This window comes from Ziziphus jujuba, chromosome 1, assembly GCF_031755915.1.
Source record: "Ziziphus jujuba cultivar Dongzao chromosome 1, ASM3175591v1".
In the NCBI taxonomy this organism is placed as follows: Eukaryota; Viridiplantae; Streptophyta; class Magnoliopsida; order Rosales; family Rhamnaceae; genus Ziziphus; species Ziziphus jujuba.
Genome location: NC_083379.1, coordinates 33,509,112 through 33,531,998, shown reverse-complemented (window position 1 = coordinate 33,531,998; position 22,887 = coordinate 33,509,112). Strand labels below are relative to the sequence as shown.

The following is a 22,887-nucleotide window of genomic DNA, read 5'->3' as shown; positions in this document are numbered from 1 at the left end:
ACATAGCACCTTTTATTAAGTCACATATTTAAAAATAATATTAAAATAATACTGTATTTGAAAAACTTTACAGGTCTATAACTTTTCAACAAAATATCCAAATCAGGTGTACTGCTAGTCTACGGACTCGTATCGAGGAGTGATTCACATTCGTACATGAGTCAAAGCTCATATTCCCAAAAATAAAAAATCAACTCTCACACCCTAGAACAATTTAGACCTCAACTTGTTTTGCTCATAACTTTCAAACCGTAGCTCTGTTTTTGACATGCTACTGGTCTATGAACTCATGACAATGCGTACTTCGCAGAAGTACTTCGGTCAACATAAAATTCCACCGGGAGCAAAAAGTCAACATTTGATCTATTTTTTTTCAACAACGATCAAACCTGGTCAACCTCGATCAAATTTGAGAAATTTCCGGTGTACTTCGAGATGGGGTGCAGAGTATGTGTCTCGTATGGGATTGTTAGGCAGCTGAGACTGCTGTGGGTCAGTGGGAGTTTGTTATATTTTCTGCAGTAATATCTATGTTGAGTATTATTAATTATTTTGATACATTGATGTATGTGGATCATTATATATTTATGAGATGATTTATTACACATATTATTGCTCCTTATATTTACAGGCCTGTTGAGACTATTAGTCTATGTATATGTGTATGTTGATCCACAAGTGTCATGGTGAGTCCATACTATTTAGTTTGGGTATATTGTTGTATCGTGTCGATACACAATATGCTTGAATGAAATGGTATTGTGTGTTGGGGATTGCGCATGGTTAGGTAAATCTCTACTACCTAGTCTGAGTTTATAGCATGTAAAGTGCTTAGTTGAAATGGTATCATGTTTTGGGAGATTTACTGAGAGAATCTCTACTACCTAGTCGAGTATATTGTTGTGTCCTGTCAGCATGCTATATATTTAGATGAAATGGTATTATGGTTCGGGAGATTCTTTAGTAAGTGAGTTTGGATTATATATATGATGATGATTATGCAATCCAAGTGGGAGAATGTTAAATAAATTAATAATTGTCGATTTAGCATAATCAATAACTCACTTACAGGGCCTACTTATTCCATTAATGGGACTGACTTATTTTATTATTTTGTAGTAGGGCTCTTGGTCACACACTCTCTACAAGACTCTAGTTGACCCATTGGACTGGAGGACCAACTCTCTTTATAAGCACAATGACTTACCCATATTTTTCCTATTACTATTATATTATTAAATTATTATTATTTTGTGTGTGTTAAAATTAATTGGTAAGTCTAACTTGCAGAGATTATAAAAGGTATAGGGTAAGCAAATAGATATATACCATAAGGTATTTTGAGATTAGGATTTTCAGATATCTTAGAGTGGTTTGAGAGTAGTATGTCTATAGATACTACTTTATATCATTTTTTATTTTGCAGGATTAAAGATTTAATTTATCAATAGCTGCATTTGAAGGTTAATAATTTATGATTTATAAAATTTATTATGTATATTTAGATCCGTAAAATCTAACACTCTCATCAATCATAGCCACATCTAAAGCACCATTTCCTTCTTTTGCACCCAAAAGCCAAAGCCAATTATCTGAACTTCATTTTCATTCGATATTATCTATTAGTTTATGGCCGCTAAAAGCAGCAGACAAAAAACAAAAGGCCAACCAACCAAGGAATATATCATGTTAGATACCAGGACCATATATGGTCCGGCTTTCTAATTTATCTCTGAGACTCGAAGCCTAGGGAGATTCTTCCAGCGAGTAGAATCATTCAAAGCTTTCTAACAGTGTGGGGCTGTTTCAACGATATAAAGATCTGCTTCCCTAAGCTAGTTCTAACACAGAGAAGCTAACTGGTTGTGAGGATGGCAGTAACCAACAATTACATTGTTATCAAATCCCACATCGATGGGAGTCCAAAAGGTCTGAAACATTTGCTCTATCTGTTGACCCTGGTTGTAATGAAATCATTGTGAAGAATCCATATGTCTCTATTGATCCGTACCGGATAAACAGAATGAAGAGTAAAAGCTCTTCGCAGAAAGCTTCGAGTTTCGCAGTTGCTGTAGTTGCTGGCTAGCTAGGAGAGAAATGGAGAAACCTTTGACTTTTTGTTGAAGTGCTGAGAGATTGATTTTTTTTCCTTTTTCTTTTCTTTTTTTTTTTCTTTTTCGCTGAAACCAAATTTGTTTTATGCATGTTGAGGAGGACAGGTTATTTATGCTTATGGTGTGGGGAAGGTTTTGGCTTCTTCAAATCCTGAATTCGAGAAGGGTGACCTGGTTGTGGGACTTATTACTTGGGGAGAATATGGTGTGCTAAGAGGAGATTACATGTTGAGGAAATTGGATCCCCTTGGATTTCCTCTGTCATATCAAGTAGGAATCTTAGGTAATTTACCAACATCAGTAATCTATATTGCAAATGCTGCATTCGTAGTGAGGATGGTGAATTATGCGGTAAACTGGATGGAGCTTTTGCTTCAAGGGGAAAATAATATCCATCACTGCACTTTTGGATGGAGCGCGATTGAACGTAGCCTCTGATCATTGAATTGTACATAAAGGTGTTTCTATGAAGAAGACGGTCGAAAATGGAGCGAGCATAGGAAAAGAAAGAAGCGTTGCCGGAGGTAGCGGCGGCGGAAAGGAGAGGGGCGATGGCGTATGGGTGTTGGGGTATGCGGGATATGAGAGTAAATGGGCATGGATTTGCTTGAGCTGGTTTAGGGTTTTGCATTTCGTGAGAGTGAAATAAGGTTGTCGTTTTTAACGGTATTTTGAATCATCTGCAATGGCGGGTCATTTCTGGGCTTCCAATAAATATATGAGAAAGATTTAAATCATGGGGAAGAACTTGAACTGAATGATGACAGCTGTCTGATCTAACGGCTTATGTTTTAGAGACATACAAATAAGATCAAAGTCAATAAAACACTTCTTTTTCTTTTTCTTTTTTTTTTTTTTTTTTTTTTTTTTTTTTTTCTCTTTGGGGTTAAAATAAAACACTGATATAGATTGTGTGTGTATCATAGTCATGTAGCTAAAGTGGCAAACTGTTTTTTGAACAATAATCCCTTATCCTAAACAATTTCTGTTCTTTCATTTGGCGTCATTAATTATTTAAACACAGAATGAATTTTCTTTACTGTGTGCCAAAAAGAGCTAGAGGGTTAAAGAGATAACTGATGTTTTAGGAAAATGCACAATAAACTGATGTTTTAGGAAAATACGTACACAATAGCTAACCCAATGACTAACAGTAGTTAATACAAGACAATTACACTCTTTAACAACCGAAACCAGCTCACAAATACAAACAGATAAATATGTAAACAATATCCATACAACAACCTGACCAAACTAACTAGACCTTTTTTTAGCGAGCTCTCTCTTAAGTGTCTGGTTATATGATGTTCTAAGATTTTTTCCACAAATTATTCATCAGCAATTTTAACAATGGTCTTTCCTATGTTATCACCGCGAAATAGTCCAATGAAAGCCTGTGGGATGCTCTGGAGGCCAGTTGAGATGCACTCAATTGCCTGCATATTTCCTGCACGAAGGTGATCCGAAGTAGTTGTGATGAAATCCTGAAAGATATGAAAATAATCACCAAGCAAAAATCCTTGGATTTTGATACTCTTGTACACAACATCTAGCATATTTGGTGCAGCTCTCTTTCCAGCATCTGTGTACTCGGCGATTACACCACAAGCAGCAACTCGACCAAACTTATTCATGTTAGCAACCGCTGCTTCTAGCATTTGGCTCCAACATTGTCAAAATATATATCTATTCCATCAGGGAAGTACCTTCAGAAGAAGCAGGATTTAGTTTCCCAGTTTTACCACCATTGTCATTATAATAAGGTTGTTAATGCATGCTTAATATAAACCACAGGATCTAATTACCTTTTGAGAGTTTCCTTCAAGTCTGTTACTTCCTTGTAATTGAATGCATCGTCGAAACCAAGCTTCTCCTTGAGAAATGCTACCTACAACAAATTTAAATACATAAAGTTTGAATGCCATATTCAAAGGCATGGATTCTCTTTAAAATCGATATAATATTCCGAATGTGTCACCACCTTTTCATTGCTTCCAGCACAGCCAACAACATGACAACCTGAGAGTTTTGCATACTGTCCCACCAAATTTCCAACTGACCAAGAAGCAGCCGACACAAAAACCTTCTCACCCTTCTTGGGTTTACATACTTCAAAAAATCCTGAATAGGCTGTCAGTCCACTCATCCCTGCAACAGCAAAATGGACTAATAATCGGATCTGTCATTTGTGTTACAATGAGATTGAATGAGTGCCTTTAGCCTTCCCAGAAGGCTCTTTGAAATCCTTTCTGGTCTGGAAAGCGACCTTCGAATCATGACTTTTGAATGTCATGGAATGCTTTTTACAGCATGCCAATCAAATAATCATAATTTGTACACGTTTGACATGGAAGATGTATCAGATCCAGTAGACGCTAAACAGTACAACTTGTATGTTATAAATTTAGTTCTCAACAACTTTTGAGGCCCCAGGCCAAAAAACAATATTTGGGGCTTAATTAAATATTATTTTTAATAAAATTGATTTTTTTAATAAAATAGATTTTTTTGATATAAAATCTATAATTTTTTGATTTTTTTTATGCAAAGTTACTAATTAAATATTTATATTCAAGATTTGATAATAAATCTTTTTTAATGAATAAAATTGCTGTATTGTTTAATAGTTAAACATAAATAAGATTTTATTAATTTTAATTTTGAAAAACTTCTTTCCACTTGAGCTACACTAACAAAAAATAATAAATCTATCCATTGGGGAAAAAATTAATTTTTTTATAAAGTTTAATTTCTCAAGTGCTATTTTTATTTATAAATTTATTTTTTCTTTGACTTTTAATTATCAAAATAAGTCTAATCAATTTATGCGAACTAGGATTTAAAAAAAATTAAAAGCAAAAACCAGAGAAACATGAAGTCTAATTTTTTATGAATAGCAAGAACAATTAGTAAATAATTAAAATCATAAATTTGTAGAAAATAAAGAAAATTAAAAATATTATGAGAATGCACAATATAAATTCATTAGAATTAATAATAACTTACAAGTTACATTTACTTTTATAGTCATCTAGATCAAAATTATAAATTATATAAGTTGGATATCAAAATTAGACAAATATTAAAGATGAATGAATGAGAAAGAATAAAATAAATAAGCCAGATAAGAAAAAAAAACATAAACAAGTTAGGAAAAGTATATAAATAAAGGAAATATTTAACATGTTTTTTTATCATTAAATTCTAATCAGTTATACAATATAAAATGTTTAATTGAACTTAATTGATGTTATTTACCAAAAATAAAAATAATTAAAGATAATTTTCGCAACAAATGATCAATTAAAATTCATCTAAAGAAATAAATAATCAATTAAAGATAATTTAAAACTCTTTTTTTTAAATAAAATTTTCATATTTCCAAAATAAACTAATAATCTATTTAATAAACACATGAATATATCATATATATATATATATATATATATATATATGTAATTCTGTTTAATAAATATATATATTATATACACGGAATCTAAAATGGGCCATGGGCATAAGCCTTAGTAGGCTATGCCTTAAGCCAGCCCCGGGTTTGCTACATAATGCTGGAGGCAATTCACGACAGAACCAACCCTGCTAAATATACTGCAGAATTTATAAAAGTGATGATAAATGGTTAATTTATTACCTAAAATTCCAACGTGGTAAGACAGTGGAAATCCCATAGGATCCAACTTCCTCAACACGTATTCTCCTTTTAGCACACTGTACTCTCCCCAAATAAGAAGTCCCACAACCAAGTCATCCTTTTCAAATTCAGTATTCCCAGAAGCCACTACTTCACCCACACCATAAGCATCGATAACCTGTTCTCACAAAAACAATGTTAGTAACTCAAGACCAGCTCAATTAATAAATACTGTTTGACGAAACCTGTTTATCTAGATTTAATATTTTAAAATAATGAATGATAAATAATAAATAATAGTACTATATATAGAAATAAATTTTTAATTCTTAACAAACTTTTATAGTGTAGATTGAAAAAAAAAATTAAATATACTTATTAGAATAAAATTTTTAAATAAATTTTCAAATATAATTAATTGTTATGAATTATATTTAATATCATTTATTATGATGGTTATACATTCCGTGCGCACGGGATGAATGCTAGTATATTTTAATTTTATTTTGAAAAAAAATATTATTATTATTATTTGAATATAAAGCATTCTTTAAACAACCAATAATTAAACTTTTTGAATGCCCCAAACAACTAAAATCACGGCAACGAGCATGGGCATTTCAAAGTTGGATTAGAATCAAATATTGTAACAAGTCTGAAGAATGAAATTGATATAGTTAATATGAGCTACCATGGAAAGCTAAAATGGTTATTGCATACTAATGATATCATCCTGTCCTAGAATATTTGGAAAATTGGTGAATTGGTGATAAGGAATGCTTCTTATGTTACTCTGAAAAAGATAACCCATCAGCCACGTTCCCAACTAATGTTCTTGACATGCTCAACAACTGCTGAGGAGATAATCATATTGAACTAGTAAGAGATAATCGATGCATGGTGTAAATCGCTGGTTTGGCAAAAAGTTTGCAGGGGGAGGAAGGAAACAAAAATACTCAATTAGAACAATTAATTTAATTTGAGAGATTCAAGGATTCTTCCAAAGAAAATGTAATCTTAGGTGGTAAGAAGATATTAGTATTAATTGAATAATTAATTTAATTGGAGAGATTTATGGGATAGAAGAAATTTTCATGAAAAATATTTTTGATAAAAGATCAAAATGTAACCTTGGATTAACAATGTTAGAAAAGGGTTTATGATATATATGATAAATGAGGTTGATTTGGATATTTTATTGAGGTGATAAATTTTAATTGGACACGTCAATATCCTATATTGTTGATCTGTTCTATTAATTAATTTCTCAGGATTAGTATCACTTCCATAAAGGGTTTTGAACTTTGTGGTGTTACAACTGAACGTTTCAAATTAAAATTAGATACAAAAAGAATGAAAGAATATGGCATTTCATTAAAAAAATTCCTCAATACAATATATACTTGAGAATTTATTTTAATGAAATAATTAGCCACGGCATCCTTTACGTGAAGGGACACGATAACGGGAGTAAGTTATGTGATATGAATAATAGAGAAAACATGATTATATTTGGTTTGATAGCTACTTGATTTTATATATATATATATATATATTTAATTTTTTATCATAACATTTTAATGAATTTTTTATAAGAACTTTTTTTATCAGTTTGGAATTTATTTAAAAGTTAAGATTTAAAAATATATTTAGAATTTTATATAAGATTAATATTAAAATTTTAAAAAACAAAATGATCCATATCGAAACTCATATAAGCTTTAAATGATCTTTACATCCAATATTTTAGAAAGTGTAACATAGATGTATGTTATTTATATTTATATGTCACATGAAGTTTTTTTTTTTTTTCTTTTTTCTTTTACCCTAAAAGGAAGTTATATTTTTTTATTATTAAGATTACTCAAACCCAATACCTTACATATAAAGAGTATAAACATTATCATTAGTTGTCCTCGTAAGAATGTGTAACAAAGTCGGAAGAGCATTTTGAGTCAACAAAAAGCTATATATAACAAAGTTTAATTTCTTTTGAGAAAAGAATAACCAAGTGCTTCATTACCTAACATTAGATTTTGGTTTTGAATTTTCAATTTTTTCTCATCTTACTACATACTTAAAAAAAATAATAATAATGATAATAAAAATTTGAAACCCATTTCAAAGTAGTGTCTATAAAATGAAAACATTTTCTTTTTGACAATCATAGTAGTCTGTTAGTATACTATTTGTGTATGCGTGACCTTTCAAATATTAAAAAATTAAAAGAGAAAACCAAAAATAATACGTTATATGAAAGGAGGGATAAGTTGCAATAGAATATATATTGATCATGTGGTGAAATGTTAATGCATGGCATACCTTGGCAGGAGTTAAGTCAGCTGCAAATTTTGCACTTTCCTGCAAGGAGCTGAAACTCTTCATTCGATTTATTTGGTATGGATCTATTGATACATAAAGATTTTTGACGATGATATGGTTAGAACCAGGTTCTACTGAAAGAGAAAGTTATGAAGCTTTAATCCCAAAGTCATCTTCTTTTGGTTTCCCATCTATATGACCCTTCATTGTTATGTAATTGTTGCTTACTTCCATCACATAAATTTTTCTTCTTTCTGTAACCTACAAAGTATGGCGACGGCAGCAGGAAAACAAGGGAAAGTTCTTTGGATTTTACTTTGTTTCCTATGTAATCTGTACCACAAAATAATAAAAAGAAATAAATATCTTTATCAAATTGACAATGACAAGAGTATTTGTGGTCATCAATTATACACGTCACGCAACCAAGGTACAATGGAGCAAATGGAAGCTATCTATCACTTTGCGGGTTTGAAATTGTAGATTCGACTCTGATCAACCTCGTTGGTGTCCTATGATATATTTCAACATGTTTAAATGAATAATTTTATGTTCAGGACCGCATGCGAATCAAAAGGACAAATAATAATTTTTTGTTTTCTTTTTTGTCTATGCGGAAAAAAAAAATTTGATAATTTTTCAAAAACTGTTATTATTATTATTATTATATTTTTTTCCTGCATGCGGACAATCCTGACTTATGTTCAAATTACAATTGAGCGCAAACGCTACGAGGATGCAGGTTATAAGGTAGGCATACTAATATGCTGAACTAAATATCTTCTGAACCAGTCTAATAGATGCCCATTGCTTGTTTGGAAATAATAATAATAATAATTATACATGGTGCCTGATTTAAAATTGCAATTGAAGGAGAAAGCTACCAAAATGCAAGTTATAAAGTAGGTTTTGGGCTAATCTCACTTGGATGCCCATTTTTTATTCAAAAAAAAATAAAAAAACAATTATGTGCTTAAAGCCTGGACAAAAATCAAGGAAGTCAAGATAAATAATAACCCTCCAATTTAAAAGTCGTCACATTTTATAAATTAAGAAAAACTCGTATCAGACTAAGAAAGGATCAAATTGGGGTTTTGTTTTAGTAGTTTTTTTTTTTTTTTTTTTTTGAACAAAATACCTAATTTACAATCTATTTAAAGGCACAAGTAAGGTTTTGTTTTGGTTACTTGATAATGTTATGTAAAATTGAAAAATAATAATAATAATAATAATAATAAATAATCAGAATGGTAATTTGAAATACTTTGCAAGAAGTTAACTTCTAGTTCTTTTTTTTTTTTAAAATATATATATATATATATATATATATATATATATTACAATAGAATTAACACTAAAATCATTGTTTCGATAACATCCTTTTGTCTACTATTAAAACATGAGCATCCATACATAAAACATATTTAAATTTTATATAATAAGCTTTAGTGCAAAATCACTCATCAGCAATTTTAACTATCTTTTTTCCAATGTTATGGCCATGAAATAGTCCAATGAAAGCAAGTGGGATGCTCTTGAGACCAAGTGAGATGTCTTCAATGGCCTGAATATCTCCTGCATGAAGGTGATATGCAGTAGTCGAAACAAAATCCGAAAAAATGTCCATATGATCAATACTTATAAAACCCTGGATTTTGATTCTCTTGTACACAACACCTTCCATGTCTGGTGCACATCTCTTTCCAGCATCATTGTACTGAGATGTTACCCCACAAGCTGCAACTCTACCAAAGAAATTCATGTTAGCAACAGCCGCTTCTAGCATCTCGGCCCCCACATTGTCGAAGTATATATCGATTCCATCAGGGAAGAACCTGCAGAATTGAATCCATCGATTCATGATGGCCAACTGAAATCATCATTTCATCTAGTAACAGTTTCTTATTTCTTAAGATAGGTTTTCAGTCTTACCTTTTGAGGGTTGTCTTCAAGTCAGTCTCTTCCTTATAGTTGAATGCATCGTCAAAACGAAGCTTCTCCTTGAGAAATGCTACCTATAATGAATTCATATAAAAATTTGATTATTGTAACAAGATTTGGGATCATGTGCCAATAAAAGGTTCAGAAAAAAGAAATTAATTTACTATACCTTTTCTTTGCTTCCGGCAGAGCCAACAACATAACAACCGAAGAGTTTTGCATACTGTCCAACCAAATTTCCAACAGACCCACAAGCTGTAGAAACAAAGACCTTCTCACCCTTCTTGGGTTTGCATACTTCAAAAAATCCAGCATAGGCTGTCAGTCCGCTATGCCCTGCAGAACAAGTAGACAAATAAGTGCATCGTTTTCAAGTCGAATTCCATTGAGATTGAGCACTTTTCAAGACTTTATGCGTCGACTCTGAATGCTTTTTGCAGCCTGACAATCAAGTAATCGAGGTCACTAGCCATTATAAGTACAGCTGCAACAGCAAGTGTGAGTGACTTTATTTGACATCGAGGCAAATGCTCAAATTATAACCAACAACAGAATTCACATATAATGCAGGATCACTGTATCTTGGAAAGACAAGCTGAAAATGCCGCAAATTTGACATTGATGGTGAATATTGATGAGAAATTGTAGTAATTACCTAGAATTCCAATATGGTAAGATGGTGAAAATCCCATAGGATCCAACTTCCTTAAAATGTATTCTCCTTTTAGTAAACTGTACTCTCCCCAAATAAGAAGTCCCACAACCAAGTCATCCTTTGCAAATTCAGGATTCCCGGAAGCCTCTACTTTCCCCACACCATAAGCCTCAATAACCTGTCCTCAAAAATTTGAGCATATAGGCCTATTAATAAGTAATAATAAAAGTTTCGGGTTCAAAAAAAAAAAAAAAAAAAGGCTTGACAGTTTTCCTGCCAACGTAAATTTAAAATTTTAAATAGTGATAAGTTAGCACAGGTTCTTAGTGCTTGTGTTATGATTCAGAACTTCGTTTCAAACGTTGGTCTTACTCCTTTTAGGTAGCTTAATAGTGATTTGGCTTATGGCCTACCTCGTCAGGAGTTATAGATGAAGGGTCAATATTGACCTAGAAGATTCTAGAATTAACTAGTATATTTGATATACTTGGTTGGAAGTCGAGCATTGGAATTTGTGAAAAAAATATCTAAAATTGAGGATGAGAGCAAAGACACAATAGAGAAGTCTAGAAGCTTTGAGTAGGCCAAAGTAACCGACTTTGTCAAGTATAAAAGGAAGCCAAGCTTTGGCTTCCCTGCTTGGTGAGCTAGCAAGGGAGCTCCAAGGAGGCTCTCGGTTAGTGTGACTGAGAGCAAAGTTTTGGTAGAGTCTAATGTGTGTGTGTAAGTGGTGTACCTATTAAAGTGAGTAGAGTAGGCTCCTAGAGAAAGAGCTATCTTGTCCAAGTTAGTAGTGTCAGGTGTATAGGTGTTAAAGTGTTTTATAGGTTATTATATATGTGGATCCCATTGAATGTATGAATGTTTTATAAATATATATATATATATATATATATTTATATATATGTATAAGTCTTGTAGAAGTCATTTCATATGGTATAAGTTATTATTTTCTCCCCCAACAATTTGGTATCAGAGCGGCGTTAGATCCAATGGAATGGTAGTTTAGTGGGTCTTGTAATTTAGTTTTGTTGTCTTGGTTGGTATAAAAGATTGGTATGTAAGAGTTTGTTAGGGACCAAAGCATAAGTGTTGGTGACCATAATATTGAAGGAGACGATCAAGAATCGTGTGGTGAATGGTTGAAGACCACGAGTGCCAAAAAGGATGGTCAAGGACCATGAAAGTTGCGAGGCGATCAAGGATCGCGGTGACACATGGAGGCAGTCTGGGACTGCGATGGCAAAAGGTGGTTAAAAACCATGAGCTTCGTATGATCGTGCACAATCTGGGATTGTGGAGCTTGTTGTTTGGAACCAAGCTTGTTTGGTGTGTGAGCGGACCATCAAACCACGATAGGTAACCTTCAAAAGATGGAAGGTATGTGGAAGCTCAATGGTATAAATTATAATATATGTGGCGTTGCATATGGAGTTTTATTTGCAAGGATAGGATCTTTGGGAGATCCTTGGAGGCGATTATGTCACCAGTAAATATTGCTGCTTTGATGAAGTGAAATGATCAAAGTTGGTAAGGCATGTTGGTAATTAAGACTACCACCGAGGAGATAATATATCAAAGCCTACTGGAGATGCCAAGACACCAAAGGAAGAATGGGATAATTTTTCAGCACTCAAGAAGAAAAGAAAGAATGGGAAGTCAATATTGAGGGGGAGAATTGAAGGGTCAATATTGACCTAGAAGATTCTAGAATTAACTAGTATATTTGATATACTTGGTTGGAAGTCGAGCATTGGAATTTGTGAAAAAAATATCTAAAATTGAGGATGAGAGCAAAGACACAGTAGAGAAGTCTAGAAGCTTTGAGTAGGCCAAAGCAACCGACTTTGTCAAGTATAAGAGGAAGCCAAGCTTTGGCTTCCCTGCTTGGTGAGCTAGCAAGGGAGCTCCAAGGAGGCTCTCGGTTAGTGTGACTGAGAGCAAAGTTTTGGTAGAGTCTAATGTGTGTGTGTAAGTGGTGTACCTATTAAAGTGAGTAGAGTAGGCTCCTAGAGAAAGAGCTATCTTGTCCAAGTTAGTAGTGTCAGGTGTATAGGTGTTAAAGTGTTTTATAGGTTATTATATATGTGGATCCCATTGAATGTATGAATGTTTTATAATATATATATATATATATATATATATATGTATAAGTCTTGTAGAAGTCATTTCATATGGTATAAGTTATTATTTTCTCCCCCAACAATAGAAACTGTAATCTTTGTAGCTTTCTGTGAGGAGCTCCAACTCTTCATCCGGTTTATCTGGTATGGATCGATTGATACATACAGATTCTTCACAATAATGTCATTGGAGCACGGCGCCACGGACAGAGCAAGATGTCTGGCCTTATTCTCGAAGTCAGTCTCTTTGGGTTCTCCATCTATATGAGCCTTTATTGTTATGAAATTGTTGGTTAATTCCATTTTCTGTTGCTTATTTTTGCAGCTCAAAACTTGGAGATTCAGATGAATATGGTACTAATGGCACAGCAGAAGAAGGCAAACTCTTTCAATGATGCTGCAAGTGTTAAATGGTGGTTAGGTAACCAAATAGTGCATAATTTTCTTAAAAGGTATATTTGATTTGATTAATAGTTGTATGAGATTTGGCTAGCTATAGCAAATAATAGACAGCTAAAAGAGCAACTTGCCAATTCATAAAGGCTTTTTTCTTTTTTTTCTTTTTTTCCCTCCTAAAGAAACAAATAAAATGAGAAATTTTACAATCTACAGGCCTGGCCTTATGGTTCCTACAAATATTTGTTGGCCCTTTTACGTGTTATATATTTTCAAAACTGGAGATAGCAAAAGCCAAATTTTCGGTGTTTCTTTTATGTCTTGCACCAAATAGCTTTTTAACAAAAATTCTTTCATCCTGTCAAATTTGTTGAATTTGTGTAATGTATGGTTCTAATACCTAAATATTTGGTTCTAATACCTAAAAAATTATGTCATGTTTGTGGTTGGAAATTACTAGAAAAAGGGGGCGGTGGGTTATGGAGAAAAACATGTGCCTTGTCTTTCCATTTTCTGTAAAGCAAATATTTGGCACCATTATTTTTGCTGAATCGTCTTATAAAGAAAGCTGAGTTATACATTGATGCATGTATAAACTCACTCCTAGACCGCATGTATATTTTCTAATGTAACTGTCAATAATCGAACACACAATATAGTCCTAGAACGAGATGATCACTATTACCGGTGCAGCTATCCCTTGGGATGTATACAAGCATAGGATTTACTTCCAACTTGATCAGGAATATTAGTGTTTGCTTCCAAAAGTCTGGTACCCAATCATTCTGTCAGAAATGCCTTAAGAAGAATCTCTTAAGTAAATTTTATTAAATGAGCAATCACTATTAGGACATGACAAATCCAAACTTTTTAGGCAAAGTTTATGATTATACAATCACTCATCCGCAATTTTAACTATCTTCTTTCCTATGTTATCACCGTGAAATAGTCCAATGAAAGCTTTTGGGATGCTGTCCACACCAGTTGAGATGTCTTCAATTGCCTGAATACTGCCTGTTTGAAGGTGATCCACTGTAGTAGAAATGAAATCTTCATAGACATTGTAGTGATCAGCTGCTAAAAATCCTCGGATTGTGATCCTCTTGTACACAACGTCTAGCATATCCGGTGCAGCTCGTTTTCCAGCATCCGTGTACTCGGCCATTACCCCACAAACTGCAACTCTACCGGAGATTTTCATGTTAGCAACTGCTGCTTCTAGCATCTCAGCACCCACGTTGTCGAAGTAAATATCAATTCCATCAGGGAAGTATCTGCAACCATAAATGGCCAACTAAATCAGTTCATTTAGAAACAGATTCAGTTTCACTGCTACAAAATGTTCTTTAATTAGCTACATCTCTAAATGTCATCGAAAAGCAGAGTCTCCGAAATTTGTTTGTTCTTATATGGATAACTTATGGCCACAACAAAGTTATAGCTACATCTCTAAATGTCATCGAAAAGCACTTAAAAAGCTTTAGCTACAAAAATAAACTATTATTGACTAAAAACTTTATATTTAACATGGTTTTTGTAAGATTCTTCATGCATCCTTAAATATGATAGACCGGTTCTTACTTTGTGAGAGTTGCCTTCAAATCAGTCTCTTCTTTGTAGTTGAATGCATCATCAAACCCAAGCTTCTCCTTAAGGAATGCTACCTATAACAAATTCATATAAACTTTTCACTTTTGAACATTGTGATGGGCATTGGGATAGAATGTGAGTAAAAGATCCAAACAACAATTTTCTAACCGATGAAGATTATCCAAAGGACCTTTTCTTTGCTTCCAGCACAGCCAACAACATGACAACCAAAAAGTTTTGCATACTGTCCCACAAGATTTCCAACCGACCCAGAAGCTGCAGACACAAACACCTTTTCACCCTTCTTAGGTTTGCATACTTCAAAAAATCCAGCATAGGCTGTGAGTCCACTAAACCCTGTAAGAAAAAATAGCATAATTAATAAAATTGAATGTTAAACAACTCCAATCATATTGAGCAGTTATAATAATTTTGCATCCACACTGCAATAGTACATAATCACCATAATACTTTCGTACCCGACAACCCTGTGCCAGTTTGATCTCATATTTTACATGAAATATGTGTCAAAACCCACTAAAAGTGCTGTGATTGATATTATTTTCCCCTTGAAGCAAAAGCTCCATCCAGTTTTCGGCATAATTCACCATCCTTACTATGATTGGAGCATTTGCAATATAGATTACTGATGTTGGTAAATTACCTAAGATTCCAACTTGATATGACAGAGGAAATCCAAGGGGATCCAATTTCCTCAACATGTAATCTCCTTTTAGCACACTATATTCTCCCCAAGTAATAAGTCCCACAACCAGGTCACCCTTCTCGAATTCAGGATTTGCAGAAGCCAAAACCTTCCCCACGCCATAAGCATCAATAACCTGTCCTCCTCAACATGCATAAAACAAATTTGGTTTCAGCAAAAAAATTATAATAATAAGTAAAAAAATAAAAAAATAAAAAAATCAATCCCTCAGCACTTCAACAAAAAGACAAATGTTTCTCCATTCTGTCCTACCTGGCCAACAACTACAGCAACTGCGAAACTCGAAGCTTTCTGCGAAGAGCTTTTACTCTTCATTCTGTTTATCTGGTAAGGATCAATAGAGACATATAGATTCTTCACAATGATTTCATTGGAACCAAGGTCAACAGATAGAGCAAGAATTTCAGACTTGGTCTCAAAATCAGACTCTTTGGGACTCCCATTGATGTGGGATTTGATAACAATGTAATTGTTGGTTACTTCCATTCTCAAAAACAGTTTGCTTCTCTGTGTTAGAACTAGCTTAGAGAAGCAGATCTTTATATTGTTGAAACAGCCCCAGATTGTTAAAAAGCTTTGACTGATTCTACTCCTAGGAAGAATCTCCCTAGGCTTCAAGTCTCAGAGATAAATTAGAAAGCCGGACCATATATGGTCCTGGTATCTAACATGATATATTCCTTGGTTGGTTGGCCTTGGTTTTTGGTCTGCTGCTTTAGTGGATATAAACTAATAGATAATATCGAATGAAAATGAAGTTCAGATAATTGACTTTGGCTTTTGGATGCTAAAAAAGGAAAAATGGTACTTTAGATGTGGCTATGATTTATGAGAAAGAACAAAAATTTGATAAGACCAAGTGATTTCATTGGTTATTAGAATGTGATTTTTAAACAAAGAGACAAAATAAACTTTTGTCCCAGGAAAGGATATTTTAAGAAATCTAGTGGCTTAGAAAGTGTTTTCTTAACAAAGAGAAAGAATAAATTATTTTCACAGGAAGACAAACTGACAAATGTGGGATCTAAATGTGCAATGAGAATTTTAAGGAGGTTTGATTCTCTTTCTTTTTAAAAAAATGGAAGTAGATGTGATTCTTTGAAAACATTAAAAAGGGTGATTGCCATAAAAAAGCCGATGGATATTGTCTGCTCTCTAAAATTAAAATCTAACCGCTTACAATTGTTTATTGAGAAAAGATTGTATAAAGCAACATGGATCCAGACTAAAAAATATTTGCATAGTAATGTACAAGTAACATTAGTTCTATATTATAAAATAGATGTATTTATCTTTCAAGGGGAGAAAAAAAAAAATATATATATATATATATATATGTTAGAACTTAGAACTAACTAAACAAATATATATTTATATTTTAGGATTCTGTTTAACATAATTATGTTTTATTAATTATAATTTACTTACATATTAGGAATTTGATTGAGACATTTTATATGGAGGGTGTTTTTCTAATCAATATAAACCGCATTAATTGCCTTTTTTTGTTTCCTTTGCTTTTCATTCCACTGATAATTATCCAGATAATAATTATTATAAAAACTATTATTTGTCACTCATCATTTCTTTTCTGTTTTTTCGTTTTCACGTTTATTTTATATTTTCATTTCCTTCCTTTGATTTAGTAGATACGCTTTCACATTGTGCCTTTATAAAGAATAATATTAAAGATACCAAATCAATGTATAAAAATAGATATCAAAATCCACATGTTAATATTTGATTGGTTTTTATTTCATTACACTATCCATAATTAGGCTTTAATAATATATTAATAAATAAAATATTAACATGTGGCTTTTGGTATCCATATACATTTATTTGGTATCCTAGTATTGCTCCCTCCACAAATTAATTGTTAACAAAGCTAATTATGATAATTTTTTATCTCATTTTTAACATTTATTTTATTATTATAAATATAATTAAGCATTTTATTTTGTTTTGTCTATTATTTTTTTCAATTGTATAACTTTTTGTTAAAAGTCAAATAAATAATTTATTTTAGATTATTTGTTTTAGAAATTATTTGGGTTTAAATTATAAAATAACAAGAAAAAGCTAATTTAAATAAATAATTTATTTTAGATTATTTATTTTAAATATTATTTGGGTTTAAATTATAAAATAGCAAGAAAATTTTTTAATAGATGAAAAAGATCTCTCGCAAGATTGAACACAAATGAGAAATTTCTAAGCTAACAATGGTATGTATATCAAATCATGTTGATGAAAAAGATCTCTCACAAGATTGAACACAAATGAGAAATTTCTAAGCTAACAATGGTATTTATATCAAATCATGTTGAACTGGTATATTCTATTACTGTTACTGGTGGTAAAAGGCAAATAACTATGTCTTTATTTGGTTATTATCCTGTTATGTTTCATTATAATGATGTTTATTTATTTTTTAGAGATAATGTCATATTAGGTCCTTAAAACATATAGATTATGTCAAAGTCTCTAAACTTTTTATTAGACAATTAGGTCCCTAAACTTGTTAAAATTGAGCATTGTTAGGACAAAATTGATTTTTCCATCCAAATGCCTAAGAGATAACATACATGAAAATCACATGTCCATTTATCATTTGAACTAGGCACTATGCTCTTCAGATTTCCTAAAAACTAATCGAGAATGGTTTGAATAATAGTGAGAATAATTGGGGAAAAACATTTCGGATTAGGCAGGAGATTGATTGTAAATTGTGTGATTCCGGCAAGTTGGTTTAGACTTAACCTGAAGTTTATTGCTAGGTTTGTGGAAAAATAGAAGATCAACACACATATTGTAAGTATTCCCATTTGTTTTTTCGAGTTTGTCCCTTGTCAAACACAATGTACGACTTTGTCTGAGTATCAATATATATATATATATATAAGTTTCAAAAAGTTTGTGAATGTTATTAAAAGTTTCAAATATTGTGGTCCACCAAGTCTTTCCTCCTCAGTTTTCTCTGCTAATTAAACTAATACCTACATATTTCCAATCATTTCCAAAGTTTTAATCCTAATCACTCACTTCTAAATTTAGACAAAATAAGCAATTGAACCCAAACCCCATGACTACTTCAACATTACCAAAAAGAATGAAAAAGAAAAAAAAAAAAATCCCATGTATTTTCGACAACCATGAAAATTTCTATTTGGGTTCGAGTTAGTCCAAGATGTCCTTTCAACAGCAGGGCTTCCAAAATGGCACTTCTTTAACTCCATCATCATCTTCTTCTGTTGACCTGTGAACTTTAGCTAGTTAGCGGCACTGTTCTTGGGAAATCAAAACCAAGGTCCTAAGGGTTTTAGGAAATTTGAAAATCATGAAAGTTATGGTTCAAATGACCTTTAATGCCCTTGTCAAATGGCCATGTGATTTTCATGTATTATCTATTAGGCATTTGGATAGAAAATCGATTTTGGTTTTACAGTACATATTTCTAACAAGCTTAGGGACTAATTGTCTAAAAAAATTTGAGGACCTAACCGATAGAATCCTTATAGTTTAGGGACTTTGTGTGACATCATCCCTATTTATTTATTTTTTCATTTTGGATACACTTGGTGGCTAAAAAATATTTTTCAAAGAGGTTTGAAATTAACAAAAAAAAAAGTTTAATAAATATTAAATTATTAAGTTAGTTGGACATCTTTCTATAATAAATTGGAAGATGTGAGAAAAGTTTGATTAATCACTAATCTAAAAATGGTGTAAAATATAATAAGATCAGTTTATCCAAACTCTTTTTAAAATTAGCATAATATAAAGGGATTTCTCAATTTGTAAGAAATCGAGAGGTAAGTTTACAACATCTTACATGTCATGTTCATTTAATCAATTTTAGTGGTTGTATTTTAACTAAATGGCTTTATTTTTTATTTTTTAAATAATAGTAATAAAAAAAAAAGAATATAACCCCAACAAATTATGTTGTTAAAATAGAAATAATTAATATTCACTAAAAAATAGAGAATATCAAATTTAATTTTTCTTTTCCATAGAGAAGAGAATCAAAACTTTTAAAACATATCAATTTACTCAAATGAAATGATGTTAGTTCTTTTGGATCATCTCAGCTGATAATAACCATTATTGATAACCTTCAAATTGATCTTAGAATCTTCTGCCCTTAAATTTTATAAAAAAAATCATGCTTATTTTTTATTTTTTATTATTATCATGTAATTTCTAATATCAGGCATGATCAAAGTCGTTTGCACGTTAATCCAAAGCAATAATAATATTAAAATTATATATTAATGATTAATTTATTTAATTACAAGATTAATATAATATTTTTTTGGTTTATATAGATTACTAAATTCAAAAAAACAAAACCTAATTTATGCAGTAGACCAAAAAAAAAAAAAAAAGAAGAAGAAAAAAGAAAACAAAAAAGGAGCTAATTACCATGATCTTATATGAGACTTGGGCATCAATAATCCGAATTAAATTAGGTAAATGTCGGCATTCTTGAATGATGCATGTTTAAATAAAATCAAGATTATATTGGGGTTTTATACACTCTTTACAACATTAGCAATGGAATATTGGATTTTACATTTTAATTTTAATGTTGTGATATCCTTGCAGTGAAGCTCATCGAGTTCACTTCAGCTCTAAGTTGTTCATAATTGATGGTAGTAACTTTGTAAATATTGATTATTCATTTGACCTATAACTGATCCTTTTTGTAAAAAAAAAAAAAAAAAAAAAAAAAAAAAAAAAAAAAAAAAATTGATCATCCTTCTTAAAAATCATTTTAGCTACTGTCAAAATTATTCTCTCTAATGAGTTCAAGCATGTGAATATATCTCTCATTGTATTTTATGTGAGTTTTCTAAAATATCATTTTATTTATTTATTAAAGTTTCAATAAACTTCAATTAAACAATGTTAAATTGTTTAAAGCATATTAACCAAACAAATATTATTTTGTCTATTACGTATCAACTGAATAATATAAAAGAATTCAAATAATAAGAATTACACATACATTTGACTTTAATTTTTTTTTTTAAATAAATATATATATATATAACTATAACCATTCATTTGTATGAAATATAATTAATACACATCAGTTATTTAACTGTTTTAAATACACTTTTATTTTCTTGTTTTTTTTTTAAAAAAAAATATTTTAAAGTTTATTCTTAACCTCCTTAATTGTGGCTCTACAATGCTAATTAAGTATATAAATTGAAAACAAAATATATATATATATATATATATATATTTCTTAATACATTGTAGGAATTAAAGTATTGTTAAAGTACAAAATAGAAAAAGTGCAAGAGAAATGCCCGAACATAAAGATCCATATATATATATATATATATATATAGGTGATGAGATTAAATAAAATGACAGAAAACACATTACATCCATTTTAGAGCCACAAATATGAAGGGCAAATCAATAAGAGTAATAACAATAAGAGCAGTTCTAGTTGCACTACTATTTAGATTCTATACAGTTTCATTAAGCTTTTTCCATTCGCTAGGAGAAAAACTCAGGAAGAGTTCGGGCAAAAATAGATGGTGAAAGCCCCTTTTCTATTATATTAGTAAAGCGCGCGCTCCTTGCATGACTCCATATCATTCATTATTAAAGTGAAAGTGACAACATGCCACCCTAACCTTAAAATCGATCAACGAGAATGCTTTACCTAATAATGAGCAATGTTGATAATAGCAAAAGGTTCCTAACCTCAACAAAATCAAAGTACAGCATATTCGACTATCTGGCAACACGCTTTGATACGTAACCCGATGAACCGTACCTGTATATTGATTTACATTTTTATCCTTATTTAAAATTACTATTAAAGATATTTGTTAATTAAATCTATTTAAATAATTTCTTTATATAGTCGCATTCTTCCTCTCAAATAATATGTTAAATATATTCATTTAATTTATCCTCCATTAAAAATTAGGATTGCAGAAACAACAATTATTTACAAATTATAGAAGCTCAAAAATATGAAACAGTAAGGTAAATTTAGTTTTTTCTTTATTTTTTTTTTATATTATGATGATTTCTTTAGTTTTGATTTTTTTTTTATCACTTACAAACTACTAGGTCGGAATAACACTCTTATATTTTATTCTGGTAAATTAAAATTTGTCTTTTATATGGAAGTTTAAAACTGAATATTTTTTAATTGTTTAAAAGCATCTATACGAACATTATTAAGATGTTTAGAATTCATCTTTTGACAAAATTTAAAACTGAATATTTTTTAATTATTCAGAAGTGTCCATTCGAACATTATTAAGAGATTTACCTTTTATCTATTGAACATTATATGTATATACAAATATTAAATATCGTACATTATGAAATATGCCAAAAAAAATTTTAATCATTGATAATTTATATGTAATTGAATATAAAAAAATATGCAAGATAAAAAAGATACAGATAATGGAATTGTCTTGAAAAATAAGATGGAAAAGTAATAATAAAACCTTTTGGTCTTGAAAAGAGCAATTATCTTGAGAAATGAGATAATCCTGTCAATCCTAATCTCCAGTACCTTCCATTGTTTGTTGGTTTTTTGTTTTCAAATAAATAAACTTTTATGTCATTAAAAAAAGAGAAGAAATAAAAATAAAAAATAAAAATTAACCCTAATTCAAAACGAATAATAAGAAAGAAGAGAATAAGAATATTTTGGTGAAATTAATTTTTATGGAACTGTATATAGTTATTTTAGAATTGTAAAAAGAATTTTTATTTGTAAGAAATATATAATTTTGGGATGGTATAAAATAAGAATATTTCAGAAATAAATAATATTGTATCAAGTAATTTTATATTTTTTATACATTTAATTAGTAATGTGTAAATAATAAAACTGTAAAGAGTCTTTTTGAAATTGTAAAAAAAATTACTCTAACAATAAATTGGAAAGCAAGCAAAGAAAATAACCAAAAAAAAAAAAAAAAACCATATTATGTCCATTGAGAATCATAAATGTAAAGACCAAATTTATAAAAGTATCACTAATTAATTGGAAAATAAGCAAAATAAAATAATACCACATGCTTAATAAACTTTCAAAACAATTGGAAAAATTACAAGAAAGTTATCTAACATTTTCTTGTTGGTATGAATATTGATAAAATTAGAATTACTTTTTTTGCTAAAAAACAATCTTATTCAATAATGACTTTATTATTATAATTTTCTAATATAAATATAATAAGCATATTATTAAGGAAAGATTCATTTAAACCATCTCAATTTTGTCTTAATTATAATTAATCCTATATTTTTAAAAAAATCATTATTTAAGGCTCATCTGTTAGATTTTAATAGTTAATTTTAACAATAAAAAACCA

The 22,887-nt window shown here is 30.6% G+C and overlaps 3 protein-coding genes, 1 long non-coding RNA gene and 1 pseudogene across 5 annotated transcripts; 2 read left to right on the top strand and 3 right to left on the bottom strand.

Moving 5' to 3' along the window:
- Positions 1 to 1,871: 1,871 nt before the first annotated feature.
- Positions 1,872 to 2,552, top strand: LOC125420466 (2-alkenal reductase (NADP(+)-dependent)-like; annotated as a pseudogene).
- Positions 2,553 to 3,196: 644 nt separating this feature from the next.
- LOC125420626 (2-alkenal reductase (NADP(+)-dependent)) lies at positions 3,197 to 8,334 on the bottom strand. Its single transcript, XM_048467288.2, is given in 6 exon segments — positions 3,197 to 3,774; positions 3,777 to 3,820; positions 3,920 to 4,002; positions 4,096 to 4,262; positions 5,764 to 5,941; positions 8,086 to 8,334. Coding segments are annotated over 6 exon segments (1,038 nt in total). The 5' UTR covers positions 8,320 to 8,334; the 3' UTR covers positions 3,197 to 3,442.
- A 1,114-nt stretch (positions 8,335 to 9,448) lies between these two features.
- LOC107434815 (2-alkenal reductase (NADP(+)-dependent)) lies at positions 9,449 to 13,121 on the bottom strand. The gene is made up of 5 exons (XM_060815998.1): positions 12,886 to 13,121; positions 10,682 to 10,859; positions 10,196 to 10,362; positions 10,018 to 10,100; positions 9,449 to 9,920 (listed from the first exon to the last, which is right to left on the bottom strand). Exons 1-5 carry the CDS (start codon positions 13,105 to 13,107, stop codon positions 9,542 to 9,544), a joined length of 1,029 nt encoding a protein of 342 aa, XP_060671981.1. The 5' UTR covers positions 13,108 to 13,121; the 3' UTR covers positions 9,449 to 9,541.
- On the top strand, positions 12,901 to 14,285 carry LOC132803319 (uncharacterized). 2 transcript variants are annotated; one of them, XR_009638412.1, is made up of 3 exons: positions 12,901 to 13,041; positions 13,130 to 13,225; positions 14,150 to 14,285. It is a non-coding gene; the product is annotated as an uncharacterized LOC132803319 (long non-coding RNA). The 2 variants fall into 2 exon arrangements; XR_009638423.1 differs by having other exon boundaries at positions 13,130 to 13,256; positions 14,150 to 14,283.
- On the bottom strand, positions 13,280 to 16,242 carry LOC107434831 (2-alkenal reductase (NADP(+)-dependent)). The gene is made up of 5 exons (XM_016046324.4): positions 15,770 to 16,242; positions 15,455 to 15,632; positions 14,981 to 15,147; positions 14,782 to 14,864; positions 13,280 to 14,474 (listed from the first exon to the last, which is right to left on the bottom strand). The coding sequence occupies exons 1-5, from the start codon at positions 16,001 to 16,003 to the stop codon at positions 14,096 to 14,098; spliced, it is 1,041 nt and encodes a 346-aa protein (XP_015901810.2). The 5' UTR covers positions 16,004 to 16,242; the 3' UTR covers positions 13,280 to 14,095.
- Positions 16,243 to 22,887: the final 6,645 nt, after the last annotated feature.